Source organism: Phyllobates terribilis, unplaced genomic scaffold, assembly GCF_046119375.1.
Source record: "Phyllobates terribilis strain yellow unplaced genomic scaffold, ASM4611937v1 Scaffold_11__3_contigs__length_659146591, whole genome shotgun sequence".
Taxonomy (NCBI): Eukaryota; Metazoa; Chordata; class Amphibia; order Anura; family Dendrobatidae; genus Phyllobates; species Phyllobates terribilis.
Genome location: NW_027362771.1, coordinates 307,494,370 through 307,513,105, shown reverse-complemented (window position 1 = coordinate 307,513,105; position 18,736 = coordinate 307,494,370). Strand labels below are relative to the sequence as shown.

Genomic DNA, 18,736 nt, shown 5'->3' with positions numbered 1-18,736 from the left:
CGTATCAACCTAAATTTACCACTATCATAAAGTATAATGTGTCACAAAAAAAACAGTCTTAAAATCAATGGGATATGTTGAAGTGTTTGAGTTATTACTACATGAAGTGACACTGGTCAGATTTTAAAAAAATTAGTCCGGTCACTAAGGGGTTAATGCTACTTTAAAAAGTAAAATATTTTTACTCTGTGTTCCAGGATCTCCCTGTATGGATCATTGTTTGTCTCAGTATATGGATGGCAGTGACGTACTCATGTTACTGTTAGTGAGGACAGAATGATTGTAAACTACAAGGACTGATTTTCTTGCTTGTAGTTCATAATGATTCTATCCTTTACTGTTAATTAAATCAACACACCATATACTTTCTGACTTTGTTGTGAGATTCTTGTGGGCTTGTGCTGTTTCACAACAGCCAGTTTCAACAACCATACCTTCAGTGTAAAGTATTAGGGAGAGACTTAAAGGGGTATTCCCATATCCAAGGTCCTATCCCAATGTGTAGTAGGTGTAATACTATTAGAGAACACCTCCAATTAGAAATGTAGTATAGTTCTGCTGATTCGCTTATCTCATGTACAGGCGCATTGCAAGACCTTCGGTATCCATGGTTACAACCACTGATATAGTAACAGTTCATTAGCTAGTTGTTAGTGGTCATAACCATGGGTACTGGAGGTATTTGCTAATATTATAATTTACACTTACTACATATTGGGATAGGATATTGGAGATGGGAATACCCTTTTAACCCCTTTCCGACATTTGCCGTACATGTACGGCACATGTCGGGTCTCTCTTTGGTGCGGGCTCCGGCGATGAGCTGATCTGATCAGCTGTCATGTGCCCCTAACAGCTGCGGGTGGAATCACGGATGGATGTCATAAGTCCCGCCCATCGGCGCCCTTGTCACATGACCACGGGTCGCAGATGGGTTGGCACGACAACCTGGGGTCTGCAGGAGACCCCTGCGGTTGTTATTGCCGGGAGGCTATGAGCACCACCCAGCGGTCGGCGTTCATAGCCAGTGAGCAATTCTGATGATCGCAAAAGTTTGGACACACCTCATTTAAAGATTTTTCTGTATTTTCATGACTATGAAAATTGTACATTCAAACTGAAGGCATCAAAACTATGAATTAACACATGTGGAATTATATACTTAACAAAAAAGTGTGAAACAACTGAAAATATGTCTTATATTCTAGGTTCTTCAAAGTAGCCACCTTTTGCTTTGATGACTGCTTTGCACACTCTTGGCATTCTCTTGATGGGCTTCAAGAGGTAGTCACCGGAAATGGTTTTCACTTCACAGGTGTGCCCTGTCAGGTTTAATAAGTGGGATTTCTTGCCTTATAAATGGGGTTGGGACCATCAGTTGTGTTGTGCAGAAGTCTGGTGGATACACAGCTGATAGTCCTACTGAATAGACTGTTAGAATTTGTATTATGGCAAGAAAAAAGCAGCTAAGTAAAGAAAAACGAGTGGCCATCATTACTTTAAGAAATGAAGGTCAGTCAGTCCAAAAAATTGGGCAAACTTTGAAAGTGTCCCCAAGTGCAGTTGCAAAAACCATCAAGCGCTACAAAGAAACTGGCTCACATGAGGACTGCCCCAGGAAAGGAAGACCAAGAGTCACCTCTTCTTCTGAGGATAAGTTTATCCGAGTCACCAGCCTCAGAAATCGCAGGTTAACAGCAGCTCAGATTAGAGACCAGGTCAATGCCACACAGAGTTTTAGCAGCAGACACATCTCTACAACAACTGTTAAGAGGAGACTTTGTGCAGCAGGCCTTCATGGTAAAATAGCTGCTAGGAAACCACTGCAAAGGACAGGCAACAAGCAGAAGAGACTTGTTTGGGCTAAAGAACACAAGGAATGGACATTAGACCAGTGGAAATCTGTGCTTTGGTCTGATGAGTCCAAATTTGAGATATTTGGTTCCAACCACCGTGTCTTTGTGCGACGCAGAAAAGGTGAACGGAAGGACTCTACATGCCTGGTTCCCACCGTGAAGCATGGAGGAGGAGGTGTGATGGTGTGGGGGTGCTTTGCTGGTGACACTGTTGGGGATTTATTCAAAATTGAAGGCATACTGAACCAGCATGGCTACCACAGCATCTTGCAGCGGCATGGTATTCCATCCGGTTTGCGTTTAGTTGGACCATCATTTATTTTTCAACAGGACAATGACCCCAAACACACCTCCAGGCTGTGTAAGGCTATTTGACCAAGAAGGAGCGTGATGGGGTGCTACGCCAGATAACCTGGCCTCCACAGTCACCAGACCTGAACCCAATCGAGATGGGAACTCCTTCAAGATTGTTGGAAGACCATTTCCGGTGACTACCACTTGAAGCTAATCTAGAGAATGCCAAGAGTGTGCAAAGCAGTCATCAAAGCAAAAGGTGGCTACTTTGAAGAACCTAGAATATACCGTATTTTTCGGACTATAAGACGCACTTTTTTCCTCCAAAATTTTGGAGGAAAATGGGGGCTTCGTCTTATAGTCCGAATGTTGGGGGGGGGGGGGTATATATATATTCAACCTCTCTCCGCGCCCATGGACGTGGGGAGGGGGTGAATATTTGTGCCCTTTAATAAGCGGGCACACGAGATAGCCGGCAGCAGCAGGAAACGCAGCGCGACTACGCTGTGTTCCGGCTATGAAGGAGAGTGAAGTTACTGCTCCCCGCGCACACAGTCCCGGCGTGGGGAGCAGTGACTTCCGGCAGCTGATCTCTCCTGGTGAGCCTCGCATGGCAGTGACGCCATACGCGGCTCACATGGAGAGATCAGTGCAGGTAGACAGGACGCAACGCTGGAGGAGAGAAGAAAGGTGAGTAGGAGTGTTTATTTTTTTTTTTTTTATGTGCAGCATAATGAGGATTAGGGAGACCATGCATACCAGGATAGGGATGAGGGGTGCCATGCATACCAGGATAGGGATGAGGGGTGCCATGCATACCACGATAGGGATGAGGGGTGCCATGCATACCAGGATAGGGATGAGGAGTGCCATGCATACCAGGACAGGGATGAGGGGTGCCATGCATACCAGGACAGGGATGAGGGGTGCCATGCATATCAGGATAGGGATGAGAGGTGCCATGCGTACCAGGATGGGGACTGCTGTGCCATGCGTACCAGGACGGGGATGAGGGGTGCCATGCGTACCAGGACGGGGTGCCATGCGTACCAGGACGGGGTGCCATGCGTACCAGGACGGGGATGACGGGGGGGCCATGCGTACCAGGACGGGGATGACGGGGGGGCCATGCGTACCAGGACGGGGATGACGGGGGGCCATGCGTACCAGGACGGGGATGACAGGGGGGCCATGCGTACCAGGACGGGGATGACGGGGGGGGGGGGCCATGCGTACCAGGATGGGGACAACGTATAAAAGGAAGGGGGGGGGGCATATATACCAGGATTGGGGATATTGTCAGAATTGGGGGACATTACCCCTATACCAGTGTCAGCAGAAGACACCCTCCCCCTTAACAGTGCATCATGACCACATTTTTTTGCTTACATTTTTTTTTTTTTTTTTTTCCTCCTCTAAAATACGGTAAGACATATTTTCAGTTGTTTCACACTTTTTTGTTAAGTATATAATTCCACATGTGTTAATTCATAGTTTTGATGCCTTTAGTGTGAATGTACAATTTTCATAGTCATGAAAATACAGAAATTTCTTTAAATGAGATGGTGTGTCCAAACTTTTGGTATGTATATGTGTGTATATATATATATATATATATATATATATATATATATATATATATATATATATATACAGTACAGACCAAAAGTTTGGACACACCTTCTCATTTAAAGATTTTTCTGTATTTTCATGACTATGAAAATTGTACATTCACTCTGAAGGCATCAAAACTATGAATTAACACATGTGGAATTATATACTTAACAAAAAAAGTGTGATACAACTGAAAATATGTCTTATATTCTAGGTTCTTCAAAGTAGCCACCTTTTGCTTTGATGACTGCTTTGCACACTCTTGGCATTCTCTTGATGAGCTTCAAGAGGTAGTCACCGGAAATGGTTTTCACTTCACAGGTGTGCCCTGTCAGGTTTAATAAGTGGGAGTTCTTGCCTTATAAATGGGGTTCGGATCATCAGTTGTATTGTGCAGAAGTCTGGTGGATACACAGCTGACAGTCCTACTAAATAGACTGTTAGAATTTGTATTATGGCAAGAAAAAAGCAGCTAAGTAAAGAAAAACGAGTGGCCATCATTACTTTAAGAAATGAAGGTCAGTCAATGCAAAAAATTGGTAAAACTTTGAAAGTGTCCCCAAGTGCAAAAACCATCAAGCGCTGCAAGAAACTGGCTCACATGAGGACTGCCCCAGGAAAGGAAGACCAAGAGTCACCTCTGCTTCTGAGGATAAGTTTATCCGAGTCACCAGCCTCAGAAATCGCAGGTTAACAGCAGCTCAGATTAGAGACCAGGTCAATGCCACACAGAGTTCTAGCAGCAGACACATCTCTTCAACAACTGTTAAGAGGAGACTTTGTGCAGCAGGCCTTCATGGTAAAATAGCTGCTAGGAAACCACTGCTAAGGACAGACAACAAGCAGAAGAGACTTATTTGGGCTAAAGAACACAAGGAATGGACATTAGACCAGTGGAAATCTGTGCTTTGGTCTGATGAGTCTAAATTTGAGATCTTTGGTTCCAACCACCTTGTCTTTGTGCGATGCAGAAAAGGTGAACGGATGGACTCTACATGCCTGGTTCCCACCGAGAAGCATGGAGGAGGAGGTGTGATGGTGTGGGGGTGCTTTGCTGGTGACACTGTTGGGGATTTATTCAAAATTGAAGGCATACTGAACCAGCATGGCTACAACAGCATCTTGCTGCGGCATGCTATTCCATCCGGTTTGCGTTTAGTTGGACCATCATTTATTTTTCAACAGGACAATGACCCCAAACACACCTCCAGGCTGTGTAAGGGCTATTTGACCAAGAAGGAGAATGATGCGGTGCTACGCCAGATGACCTGGCCTCCACAGTCACCAGACCTGAACCCAATCGAGATGATTTGGGGTGAGCTGGACCGCAGAGTGAAGGCAAAAGGGCCAACAAGTGCTAAGCATCTCTGGGAACTCCTTCAAGATTGTTGGAAGACCATTTCCATTGACTACCTCTTGAAGCTCATCAAGAGAATGCCAAGAGTGTGCAAAGCAGTCAACAAAGCAAAAGGTGGCTACTTTGAAGAACCTAGAATATAAGACATATTTTCAGTTGTTTCACACTTTTTTGTTAAGTATATAATTCCACATGTGTTAATTCATAGTTTTGATGCCTTCAGTGTGAATGTACAATTTTCATAGTCATGAAAATACAGAAAAATCTTTAAATGAGAAGGTGTGTCCAAACTTTTGGTCTGTACTGTATATATATATATATATATATATATATATATATATATATATATATATATATATATATATATATATATATATATATATATATATATATATATATATATATATATAATATATATATATATATATAATATATATATATAATATATATATATTATATTATAATAAATATATATATAATATATATATATTGAAATCACCTCCTTTCGCCCCATTCAAAATAAAACAATATAAAAAATTAAATATACACATTTAGTATCGCTGCGTTCAGAATCGCTCGATCTATCAATGTATAAAAAGAATTAATCAGATCGGTAAACGACGTAATGAGAAAAAAAATCGAACAGAGAATTATTTTTCTTTAGTCGCCGCAACATTGCAATAATGGGCAATCAAAACATCGTATCTACCCCCAAAATAGTGTCACTAAAAATATCACCTCGGGCTTCAAAAAATAAGCCCTGACCCGGCCCCAGATTCCGAAAAATGTAGATGCTACGGGTCTCAGAAAATGGCGATGTTTTTTTTTTTTTTTCCTCACCACTTTATTTTTTATTTTGGTGTCTATAACTCGAAATGACATGGGGAATAATAATGGCAGGTCAGTTTTAGCATTCAGTGAACATGGTAAAAAAACTAAACAAAAAACAACTTTTTTTTGCAATTTCACCGCACTTGGGATTTTTTTTCCTGTTTTCCAGTACACGATATGTTGTTCGAATGTACAACTTGTCTCGCAAATAATAAGCCCTCACATGGCCATATTGACCGAAAAATGAAAAAGTTATGGCTCTGGGAAGAAGGGGAGCAAAAAACGAAAATGCAAAAATGGAAAGTGGCCCCGGGGGTGAAGGGGTTAAGCAGCGGCCTGTTGTTGTTTTATTAGGCAGGTTGTGGCTTTCCGACGACACTATTAGACAAGGCCACAGTAATGATTTTAGATTGATCGCCCTTGTTTTAGCTCTTGAAGCTTCACGACAGATATATCCGTCATGGAGTGGGCTCAAGAGCTGAACCCACATCACAAGGGGAAGACGCTGGCTGCTTTACACAGCCGGCATATGATGTCTCTAACAGAGATGGCACCCCATGATGGGATCTTGTTTTTGTTGGTATTCCTGGGAAGCCCAATCATGGGTTTAGCTTCATAAGAGACTGTGATTTGGACACGGTATTTAGAACAAGCCATCAAACAATTTCTGATAAGTTCTTTATGAAAACTAGAATAAAAAAAGTTGAAAATAGAGTTTTCGAAAGGTTTTAAGTAAACCTCATAAGAAGAGGATCTGCTCCACGGAATGAAAACGTTTCTTTATTTAGTGAACGAATATAAATCCAGGAGTGAGGTTAAAAACCTAGCATGTCATAACTAAAAGACGGATGCGAAGTCTATATAGTTTGGTGGGCAGATGAACTGTAAATTGCTGCTTTCAATAGGTGGCGCTAGAGTTCCACTCCTCTTCCTCTTTGAAGAGACAATTTGAATAAGAAAATAGGAAAAAATGAAAACACCAAAGCAAAATGTGCCTGTCATTAAGGGAGTTTTTTTTTATTTAAGTGTAAGATGTTTACCTACCTTTTCATGCGTTAGTCGGTTTTTTCATGATGCCGTTCTGCGACTTTCCCTTTCACAGTGTTATCAGTGGAGTTGGAGAATTAGACCTGGATAATGATCCAAAGATGACAAGTAAAAAAGCTCCTGGGTGCAGCCCCAGATCCCTGGAGAAGCCATACCAAGATTGCCCGTTCCTTCTCCTGGATGTCCGTGACAAGGACTGTTATGACCAGTGCCATATCATTGGAGGTCAGTGTATAATTGTACAAGTGATTTCAAGTTATTCATTTTTATTTTAGGTTACTATCTATGGGAATAAAGGGGAACATGGTTACAAAACTTGGCACTGTCCCTTTTGAGTTCAGGTGCCCGTTTTACATGATAACTCTGCGCAGTGATGTGACTGCTGGATAATTCACATTCAATCAATATTCTGGCCAAGGGGGCAGAGATCTGTAAGTGTATGTTCACACCTAGAAAAGCCACAGCGTATTTGCCATCAAAGTGTAAGAGATTATGCCAAATCTCATGCCCATGCATAGTAAAAATCTGCCGCAGAAATTGACCTGTGATGCGGATTTGGAATCCACGTTTATACAATCTATTTTTTGCTGGGGATTTACACCCAGATTTCACTTTTTGAAATGCATGGAGTATTTTGTGACAAATCTGCATTAAAAATGCCAGAAATTTTGATGCGAGTTTGGCTTGGAACTCCTATAAAGTTCAGTGGAACATCTGTATGTGCCTCGGTATATTCACAAGAGGCAGATTTAATGCAGATATTTTTGTGACTGTCCTACTCATTTGAATTGGTTATGAAGAAATAACCCTAGTCACAAGTATAAAATAATATTTCCTGTTCCAGAAATTGAATAAACACAACCTGGGTATGTATATAGCCCCAGAATAAGGAAGAGATATATGCGCAATATTTAAAAAAATATATTTTTATTGGAGAATAATTAAAATATATTAAGAAAAATGTAATATATTTTAATTATTCTCAAATAAAATAATATATTTTTAAATATTGCGTATATATCTCTTCCTTATCCTGGGGCAGCTCTATTCAGGTTAAATGCACTGCTGTCTAGTGAAAAGCTGTGAAAGGGTTAATTCAGTGATTCTGTGGGGGCCCAGGCAGCTGTACCTTTACTGATCAGCAAGTGATGGGATATCCTAGTGCTGTGCCAGTGCTTTCTGCTGTGGGAAACATCCTAATTAATAAAGGTATTCCACGGAAGGTTAAACCATGCTTAGAGTAATAAAGGTTTAGGGAAATAAAGAGAAAACGGCGGTGTTGTCCGGGTGCTGCCAAGGATGTAGCGATGGGCAAAGCATGGAGGGAATGGATTTATTAAAAAACTGCGCGTTTCAGAGATGGATCAACTCCTTCTTCAGAGGAAAAAAAGTGGAAGGTTTGAGGAACGATTATCCAGTGATTAAAACAAATATTTATTGAAAAATGTTAAACAGGTGGATCCATCAGATACAAGTTAGTTTTAACTTGTATTTGACGGATCTACCTGTTTTTTAACATTTTTCAATAAATATTTGTTTTAATCACCGGATGGTCGTTACTCAAACCTTCCACTTTTGTTCCTATGGATTGCTGTGCTCCACCAGCGGAATCGCCACCCACCGGTCAGATTTCTCGGCACTAAATATTAAGCAACGTGGTGAGCTCTCAACCCCCTCTCCTTCTTCAGGTATAATACACAGTAAAAACACCAGTCCCTCTATCGGGGTAAGGTGTGACGTTTTGTGTCACTGATGAATTATGGCACAATTTACAGTACTTTAATACAAAAATAACATATAACAGACCTGTAATTCTAAATTGCTTATATAAAAACATATTAGTTCAATCTGTATGCATGTTATATTATGATTTCATAGGAGGATATATGTATTCCTCAACGTATCCTGTCGATAATTTTATTTAACCTCTTAGCATGTGTTCTCAATGATTTCATTTAACCCTTCTGGGGTTAGAGCAAACAATTTAAAAATCCCGTAAGATTCAAGATTAATTATCTCTTGAAATCTATTGAGGGAATGATCAGGTATCTGTTCCAATGTGGCTAAGCGTAAATTAATTGGATGTTTGTTATACCGTATTTTTCTGACTTTAAGACGCACCGGACCATAAGACGCACCTAGGTATTAGGGGAGAAAAATAGAAAAAAAAATTTAAGTAAAAAATGTGTTCACGATGCACTTTTAAGGGGGAGGGGGTCTTCTGCTGACACTGGTATAGGGGTAATGTCCCCCAATTCTGACAATATCCCCCATCCTGGTATATATGCCCCCCCTTCCTTTTATACGTGGCCCCCATCCCCATCCTGGTATGTCTGGCATCCCTCATCCTTATCCTGGTATGCATGGCACCCCTCATTCCTGGCCTGGTATGCATGGCCCCTCATTCCTGGCCTGGTATGCATGGCGCCCCTCATCCCCATCATGCTGCACATAAAAAAATAAATAAACACTCCTACTCACCTTTCTTCTCTCTTCTCCAGCGCTGCGTCCTGTCTGCCCGCACTGATCTCGCCATGTGAGCCACGCATGGCATCACTACCATGCGCGGCTCACAAGGAGAGATCAGCTGCCGGAAGTCACTGTTCCCCACGCCGGGACTGTGTGCGTGGGGAGCAGTGACTTCATGCTCCTTAATAGCCGGCACACAGCGTAGCCGCAGCGTGGCTCCTGCTGATGCCGGGCGATCGCTTGTGCCCACTATTAAAGGGTATGAATATTCACCCCCTCCCCACACACCCTCCTCATGCCCTTTAACAGATTCTGGCAGCAGCAGGAGCCGCGCTGCGGCTACACTGTGTGCTGCTATTAAGGAGCATGAATATTCGGTGCTCCCCAGGCCTATGGGCGTGGGGAGCAGTGAATATTCATTTTCTTTAGCAGCGGGGACAGTGTAGGGTGCAGCAGGCGGCTGCTGCCTCCTGTGCCCTGCTCCTCTACCACTACCGCCCCCCCCCCCAGTGTGTGTAATATATATATATATATATATATATATATATATATATATATATATATATATATATATATATATATATATATATATATATATATATATATATATATATATATATATATATATATATATATATATATATTTATACATATATTTATACATACCCCCCCACCAACATTTGGACTATAAGACGCACCCCCCATTTTCCTCCAAAATTTTTGAGGAAAAAAGTGCGTCTTATATTCCGAAAAATACGGTATTCGTTATTTTGATTGTTTGTATGTTCTAATAAAAAATGTGTGGATAGACTAGGATTAAAAATACCATTCTTTGTTGTATCTAGGTTTATTGATATGGCAGTGGATGGGTTGTTTTTCTTTCTCTTGACAAATACACAATGAATGAAACCCTTCTCGGCGACATTATTATATAAAAGTAATACTTTTACTTGTAGAACTCCAACAAACTCCGTAGCATTTTACATTTCAATGGGTACAAATAATATTAGACATTACATTGAAACAGCCCCATGGGCTGCAAAAACTTCACTACATAAATATCTAATAGGTGTTTTCCATTTTTAAGACGCCCACCTCTCAGGAGGATAGGGGCCTCTTTCCTTCCATTTGCAGTCCAGAATGGAAGAGGCAATTGATTCAGCTTTATCCTTTGTAGTTTACGCGAGACGCTGACAGCCAGGTGTTTCCCTTCTACTCCTTGTATAGAGAATGGCATGGCCACACAGTACAACATTGTTACCCATCCCTACATTGTTTCATGCCAGTTCTCTACTCCCGAACATGGAAAATACATATGATCAGGCACTAGACAATGTGACTTGTTGAGGACCGCACAGAAGGGCATCGAGGGCCACATGTGGACCCCAAGCAGCAGGTAGTATACACCTATCTTCGAGGAATTGGGAACACAGACCCAGTAATAGAAGGCTATACCGTGAGCTTGTGGAGCTTAGTGATGGCTCATTATATTGTCTTGGCACTGACAGATAATTGGGAATGAGCAGTCATAAGAACACTTGTTTCCCGATTATTGGCCTGTGTAAACAGGCTGCCTACACTCAAAAAATGAGCAAAACGTTTGTCATGTGAAATGATTTTTAAGCGTGCTTAATGATCCTTGTTTTTGTCAGCACATATCCGTCAGCAAGTGATAACATGCTATTCTACATGCACTGAACAATCATGTTACTGACCGTTGTGTGGACATACAAGTCCGGTCAGCCTGTCAAGACAAGCTATGAAACAACCTCTGATCGGCCAGTGTAAATGTACCTCGACTGCCTGGTCATAGCGACAAGGCTAACGTGTGGGGTAAGGCGGCAGGGCACGAGTCTCAAAAGAGCACACGTAGAATTCATATTCCGCTTGTATGTGCCCTAATGCAACAGTGGTATTTTTAATTTACATAGTAACATAGGTTGAATAAAGACCTAGGTCCATCAAGTTCAACCTTCCTCCCTCAATTGTACTCCCCATACCAACACTACACTAACTTACTGGAACTAGGCCTCAAAAATAAAAATAGTAATTCATTTGTATCATTACTGCACTATTACAATTACAAATAAAACTAATTAAATTCTAAACTGGTTTATTTTTGTATTACTGTTACGGTATTACTAAAATCCCTATACCTAAATCTGTTGATCCAGAAGAAGGCAAAAAACCCTGGACACATTCAGCCAATTTGCATCACAGGGAAAAATTCCTTCTTGACCCCGAGAAAGGCGATCAGTACAAGAACACTGGATCAAAAGTACTATTATAGGTGTAACATTTTGTCTAATTTAACTGTAGCCCACAATGTTATGTATATCGAGGAAATCATCCAGCCTTTTTTTTTTTTTTACTACATTCCACAGTCTGACTGATCTGACTGTAAAGAACCCTTTCCTGTTTAGGTGCCGGAATCACCTTTCTTCCACAAGTAATGAGTCCCCCTGGTCCTTAGTATGATCTTTGGAAGGAATAAGTCATGTGCCAGTCCTTTGTACTGACCACACATATATTTATACATGTAAATGAGATCCTCTCCGAGGCGTCGTTTTTCTAAGGTAAACAAGCTCAACTTTTCCAACCTCTCATCATATGAGAGGTCTTCCATCCTTCTAATAGTCTAGTTGCCCACCTTTTGAACTGACTCTAACTTCTGAATATCTTTTTTTAATATGTGGAGCCCAAAACTGGATTCCATATTCCGAATGTGGCCTCACCAGTGATTTATAAAGGGGTAACAACAGTACATTGGGATCACGAGATTTTATTTCTCTTTTTATACACCCTGAAATCTTGTTTGCTTTTGCGGCAGCTGCTTGACATTGAGTACTGCTGCTCAGCTTACTCGTAACCAGAATACCCAAATCCTTCTCCTGTTCTGTAGTCCCGAATATACTCCCATTTAATGTATATGTAGCAATAGGATTACTCCGTCCTAGGTGCATTACTCTACATTTATCTTCCATTAAACCTCATCTCCCAAGTGTTTGCCCATTCAGTGATCTTATCCAGATTGTTCTGCAATATTGTAATGTCAAGATCAGATTTTAATATCCTACATAGTTTGGTATCGTCAGCAAAAACTGACTCTTTACTCACAATCCCATCCCCCAGGTCATTACTAAAGAGGTTAAAAAGAATCGGTCCTAGAACAGATCCCTGCGGTATCCCACTGCTGACTATGCCCCATTTAGAGAACGTACCATTTATGACTGTTTCCTATCATGTAGCCAATTCCTTACCCATCTGCATATAGTTCCCCCAAGTCCTTGCTTCTGTAGCTTCAGTATAAGGCAGCTATGTGGTACAGTATCAAAGTCCAGATAAATCACATCAGCCGCATTCTCAACATCCAGATTTACACTTACCTCCTCATAGAACCCCAACATGTTGGTTAAACATGACCTATTCTTCATGAATCCGTGCTGATTATCATTTATTATATTATTCTCTGCGCTATAACTCTGCAGGTCATCCCTTATAATGCCCTCAAAAACTTTGCACACTACTGATGTCAGACTTACTGGACAGTAGTTACCTGGATCCACCTTCTTACCTTTCTTAAAAATCAGTACCACATTGGCTATCCTTCAATCCTGTGGCAATATCCCTGTTACAAGAGAGTTTAAGAATACGAGATACAGCGGTTTATCAATTACTGAGCTCAATGCCCTCAGTATCCGTGGATGAATACCATCTGGTCCAGGGGATTTGTCAATGTTTAATTTGTTCAGACTCAGGTGTACTTCTTCTTGTATTAAACTAGTTATATCAGGTGGTGAACTTTGATTTTTTTTTCCCTGTTGAAAGATCCCTGGAACAGACTGTTTGTTGGTGAACATGGATGAAAAGTGTCTGTTTAATATCTCAGCCTTTTCTTTGTCCTCTATAATTATCTTACTATTATCGTCTTTTAAGGAGCCGATACCATCTGATTTTCTCTTTTTGGCATTGATGTATGTATAACATTTTTTGGGATTTAATTTAATGTCCCAGGCGATTTGTTGCTCTGTAGATAATTTTGCTAGCTTGATTTCTTTTTTACATTTTTTATTTAGGTCTTTTATACCCCTGAAATGCTATTTCTGTATTTTCGGCCTTCAAGATTTTGAATGCCCTTTGTTTTTGTCTTATTAAAATTTGTACTGTCTTATTTATCCATAATGGTTTCTTTTTATTCCTGGAAATTTTATTACCAGAGTGTATAAATTTTCTACAGGATTCTAGTATTTCCTTAAACCTGCCCCATTTACATTCGGCATACCCAGATTTTTGCATTTCCTTTTTGAAATGTTTTATTAAATATTACATTGAAACTTGCCATATTATGGTCGTTGTTTCCTAATTGCTCCCGGACCTGTAGATCTGAAATTGTATCTGGTCTATTTGACAGCACCAGATCCAGCAGATTACCTCCCCTCTTTGGTTCATCTATCAGCTGAGAGAGGTAATTGTCCTGAACTGTAGATAAGAACTTGCAGCTTTTAACACAACTGGAAGATTCTTTGTCCCATTGAATATCTGGATAGTTAGGATCCTTATTATGGGGGATTTTCTTATTATTTGCTGCATTTTGTCCTCTACCTGTTCAGCTATACTAGGAGGCTTGCAACAAACTCCAATTAGCAGCTTTCCATTATGGCCATCCCCATGTACATTTACACAGACTGACTCTACATTGTCGCAGCTTCCCCCAATGTCGTCATTGATAACAGGTTTTAAGTTGGATCTTACAAAAATACACACCCTCCACCTTTTTTGCCTTTTTTCCCCCAGCATAGCTGCACCCTCCCCGTTGAGATGCAGCCCCTCCCTATTGTAGCTGACAGCGAAGTCGGCCCAGTTCTCCATGAACGCAAACCCTTCCTTCCTGCACCTATTTCTGACTACAGAATTTGTAGACTACATTTATAGATACAAGAAACAAGAATCAGTAACCAGTGTATCTCAGGCAGCATTAATCTGAGACTGGCCCATGCATTACGAATATCTATGTTTTACGCTGAAATACCTAGGCACTTAAGAGAGAAACATATTTGAAAGTGCAGACAGAGACAAGGTGACTAGTCGAAGAGGCAGGTTTCCGCCGGCTTCTCCTTACCCGCTGCCTTTGTATGTGCATATAGGAAGAGAGCAGTCAGTGTAGCCGAGTGGCTGGCGGAGACCTGTTACTTGGACTAGTCTTCTCATCCCTGGATGGGGGAGGGGGGGGGGTGCCACAATGTTTTGTACTTATATGATTATAGATCCTGGCCATTACAGTGGGATCTGAGATGTAGAGACCATGACTAAATATGCGCTCAGAGCTTTTGCATCATCATAGTGCAGTACATGTATGGAACTATGCAGAAACTATCTCCAGCCTTTGTTCTGTACATTTGTGGTACGTAAAGGGGTTAATTGACAAAGCTGGGGTCACCTTAAAAGACAGCACAGAAATGCTGGACAAAAATAAGTAACTGCATTACATTACAAAGACTTTTGTCTCCTGCACTAGAAGATTAGAAAAGTTTCTTACTTGAGTTCAACAAATAGTATTTATCTAGTTATATGGCAAATGGGAATTTGCACCTAATAGTTACAGAACCGATGCCCTTGGTCAGCAATGGCATAGGCAGCATTTATATAGTGATGGTGTTCCCTTGCGTATATATATATTTCAAGGAGACTGTTTTCTTCGTGCTTCTCAAGACAGATTGGTAGGGCAGTGAAAGAGATTTACTAGGCAAATTGGGAAGTACGGTGACTCAGTGGTTAGCACTGTTGCCTTGGAGTGTCGGGGTCCTGGGTTCAAATCCCAATTTTTCAAGGCATTTGCGTGGGTTTCCTCCGTGTACTCCGATGTCTTCTTACACTCCAAAGACATTCTGGTAAGGAATTTAGATCGTGAGCCCCATTGGAGACAGCAATGATGAGATCTTTAAAGCACTGTGGAATATGATGGCGCTATATAAATAAATAAATTGCACCAATAATAAAGTACATGGTATTCACCAAGTGTATTGGTGAAAAGCATTGCAACCTATTTATAAAGAATACTATATGCTGTGTCACAATAATGTGATCTGCTTTAATTTATGCTTTATATATTTTTCTTTGCAGCTTACAGCTATCCTACTGCGATGCTTTCCAGAACAATGAATCCATTCACACCAGAAATCCTGAGTTATGTATCCTTTTGTGTCCCTCCATATACTAAAAATAATATATGGTAATCTGGGCCATATTTGGTGGTCATGATGCCTTAGGCACTTTAAATGGTCATGCCCTCTACTTGAAAGTCAGACTAAAAGTGCCCATACCCTTTAGAGAGTAGATACTGCCCCCATACACATTAGACTAATGTCAGCTGAGCCAGCCATTATTGATAGATTCAGCTGACCGTCTAATGTGTATGGGGCCCCCATGCAAATGATTGTCTGGGAAGATAAGGATTCAGTATGTACAATTTTGGACTGCAAACCCTTTTGAACTCCTGTGTATGATAAAGTTGGGTGAGATAACTGGCAGCCAAACAATCGGCTGAACGTAGTTATCTAAGTGTATAAAGGCTTTAGTTAAATACTTGTTCAGCTTGCATACATATTTGGCCTCGTTAAGGCAACGGTATTTTCAGTCTTTGTATTGTCCATGTTTGCAAAGGACAGCACCCTGACTGCTGGCTGGTAGCTATATTGTCAAATCTGACAAATTTAAGAATTATCTCATTTACATGACTAAAGGACCAGAATCACCATCAGTACAGGAATGCAGCACCAGAACCATCATCAGTATATGAGTTCATCACCAAGCTTAGTACGGCAATCAATTGCAATTTTTGGTCAGCCCCCTCCATATACAATTGTATTGCATGAAACTGCAACTCCCAGTATATTTTTAACAAGGGTAAGGAGATTATTGAAGCTGTTGTTAACAGCCATGTTCAGACTGCGCACCATACAGGAACCACAGTACTAATAAAACGCAGGCAGTAGCGATATTACATATTTAAAGAATAACTTAAGTTTGGGAAGATATTTTATGTTTAAAGCCATTTAATTCTGAGTAGATTGGTCAGGATCCAGGTCCTGAGATCTCTCCTAAGATTTCTTATAAATGTGCAGGAGACAGGAGCCTATGACTTTTTTACAGAATTCGTAAGAGTTCTACTACACTTCCAAGAGGTCTATAGAGCGATTGGTGGGGGTTTCAAGACACCTACCCCAACCAACCTACTCATAATTGAAGGGCATAAAACCTATTAAGAAAATCTCCCAAAAAGTTTAGTTATTCTTTAAGAGTTCGCTCACACTAGCGTATAAAAAAATCTGTTCCATTCTCATCCAGAAAAGTTGGACGAGTGGAATCTGTTTGCTTTACCTTTCGTCATGCAAGTGAAATGTGAGTGTGCAATTATTTTCTCGGCTCGGATCCATATGCAATACGTTTTTAACATCTTTTACATACTATAATAGTCTATGTAAATGTATAAGCTAGTTGACAAAAATAAGAAAGCAATCATACATAAAGCGAGAGATGATAAAAGGCTATTAGATAGATATCCTACAGATAAAACATTTCTAAACCCACTTACATATTATAAACTTGCACCCTCTAGTGCCTTTCATATGGAGTTTATTCTACAGCTTTTTATGCTTTTTTAACGTAATAAATATTTTTTTATTTTTTTTAAAACGACGTGGCTGTGAACTTCTTGTACTTGGCTGATGCAATCCTGGTTCCTTTTGAGATGTTTTTCGTAAAAATCGAACGCCATTCGCATGATTCGTGTGCTGTCTGTGTTTTTTTTTTCCTTGTACCCATATACTTGCATTGGCGTGTCTTATCTGATTTACTCATCCATACACCGCATGCTTCGATGTTTTTTTCCTCATGTCGAATACCGGTGAGAAAAATATGGCAGATCTGCACTGCCTCAGTGAATAACATTGGTCTGAGTGCAGTCCGATTTTTTTATTTTATTTATTTTTTTTAATTTATCGGATTGCACTCGTCCGATTTATTCGCAATTGTGAGTTAGCCCTTAGGTGCATTTATACTGGCTAATTTCTAACAGGCTACCAATCACGAGCAAAACATTCGTTCATTGGGTGAAATGATTTTTAAACTTGATTACGTTTAATCGTTCTCGGCAGATGATCATTCTATGTAACCTTAAATCTACATCAAATGATCTTCTATAGAGGTCTGCCTGTGGTGGAGTAGCCATTTAACAGTCTGATGAATAATTTCTCCATCATCCTTCAAACTGGCCATGCACATTTGATGACAGAGGGTAAAAGAAAAGTAATCCTTCTGGAAACATTTTATCAAACAAAAATTTTTTGTCCAAAAATTTCAAAGATTGTCTAGTCTTGACTTTTATCCGAAGTCATGTGATAAAGACTCGTTAAAGGGTCAGTATTGACTTTTAGGATTGCTACTTCCAATAGGTGGCACTAGAGTTCTAGTCCTATTCCTATCTGAAGAGACAATTTGAAAGATTGTCGATCTTTTCAGACAATGCTGGTCTGTCATCGGTCCGCTGAAACAATCATTGTGTCCATTTTCAACTTTTAGTATAATGTGTATGGCCATCTTTTAGACATTTAGTGCAATAACTACCACTTACCTTTTCTACTTAACAACTGTAATAAGAAAAACGCCCATGGCAAAATTATTATCCTCTATGATGAAGATGAGAGGATAACCAGCCAAGCCGCAACAACAATGTGTGAGAGAGGATTTGAAAATATATTCATGCTTTCCGGAGGTAAGGGACTGATTTTATTTACAGTGAATGCTCCCATTATAATATGGTTCTAAAAGTTAATGAATGTAACCGATTCCTGATTCATGTTCAGCATTAGCATTGTTACTTTGGAAAGATAAACGGGCAGCACGTTGGCTCAGTGGTTAGCACTGTTGCTTTGCAGCGCTGGGATCCTGGGTTCACATCCCACCAAGGACAACATATGCAAGGAGATTGTATGTTTGCGTGGGTTTCCTCTGGGTTCTCCAGTTTCCTCCCACACTCCAAAGACATACTGATAGAGAATATAGATTGTGAGCCCCAATGGGGACAGTGCCCATAATGTCTGTAAATCGCTGTGGAATTATTGGCGCTACATAAGTGAGTAAAATAAATAAAAATGCAGTCCAATACACAATCTGTCTGAAGGGTCATATCCTTTTCCTGTTCTTTTATATGCCATTTCATGAAATTTTACTAGTATTCACGGTCACCTCACATTACAGCGATGCTGCTACC

At 40.4% G+C, this 18,736-nt stretch overlaps 1 protein-coding gene across 1 annotated transcript in view; it reads left to right on the top strand.

Annotated features, from left to right (window-relative positions):
• Positions 1 to 18,736, top strand: part of CEP41 (centrosomal protein 41) — a 67,041-nt gene that overhangs the window by 37,627 nt on the left and 10,678 nt on the right. Inside the window, exons 7-9 of the mRNA XM_073652496.1 lie at positions 7,055 to 7,224; positions 15,589 to 15,656; positions 18,124 to 18,238. Of these exons, the coding sequence (XP_073508597.1) occupies positions 7,055 to 7,224; positions 15,589 to 15,656; positions 18,124 to 18,238 (353 nt within the window). The remainder of the gene's footprint in view (positions 1 to 7,054; positions 7,225 to 15,588; positions 15,657 to 18,123; positions 18,239 to 18,736) is intronic.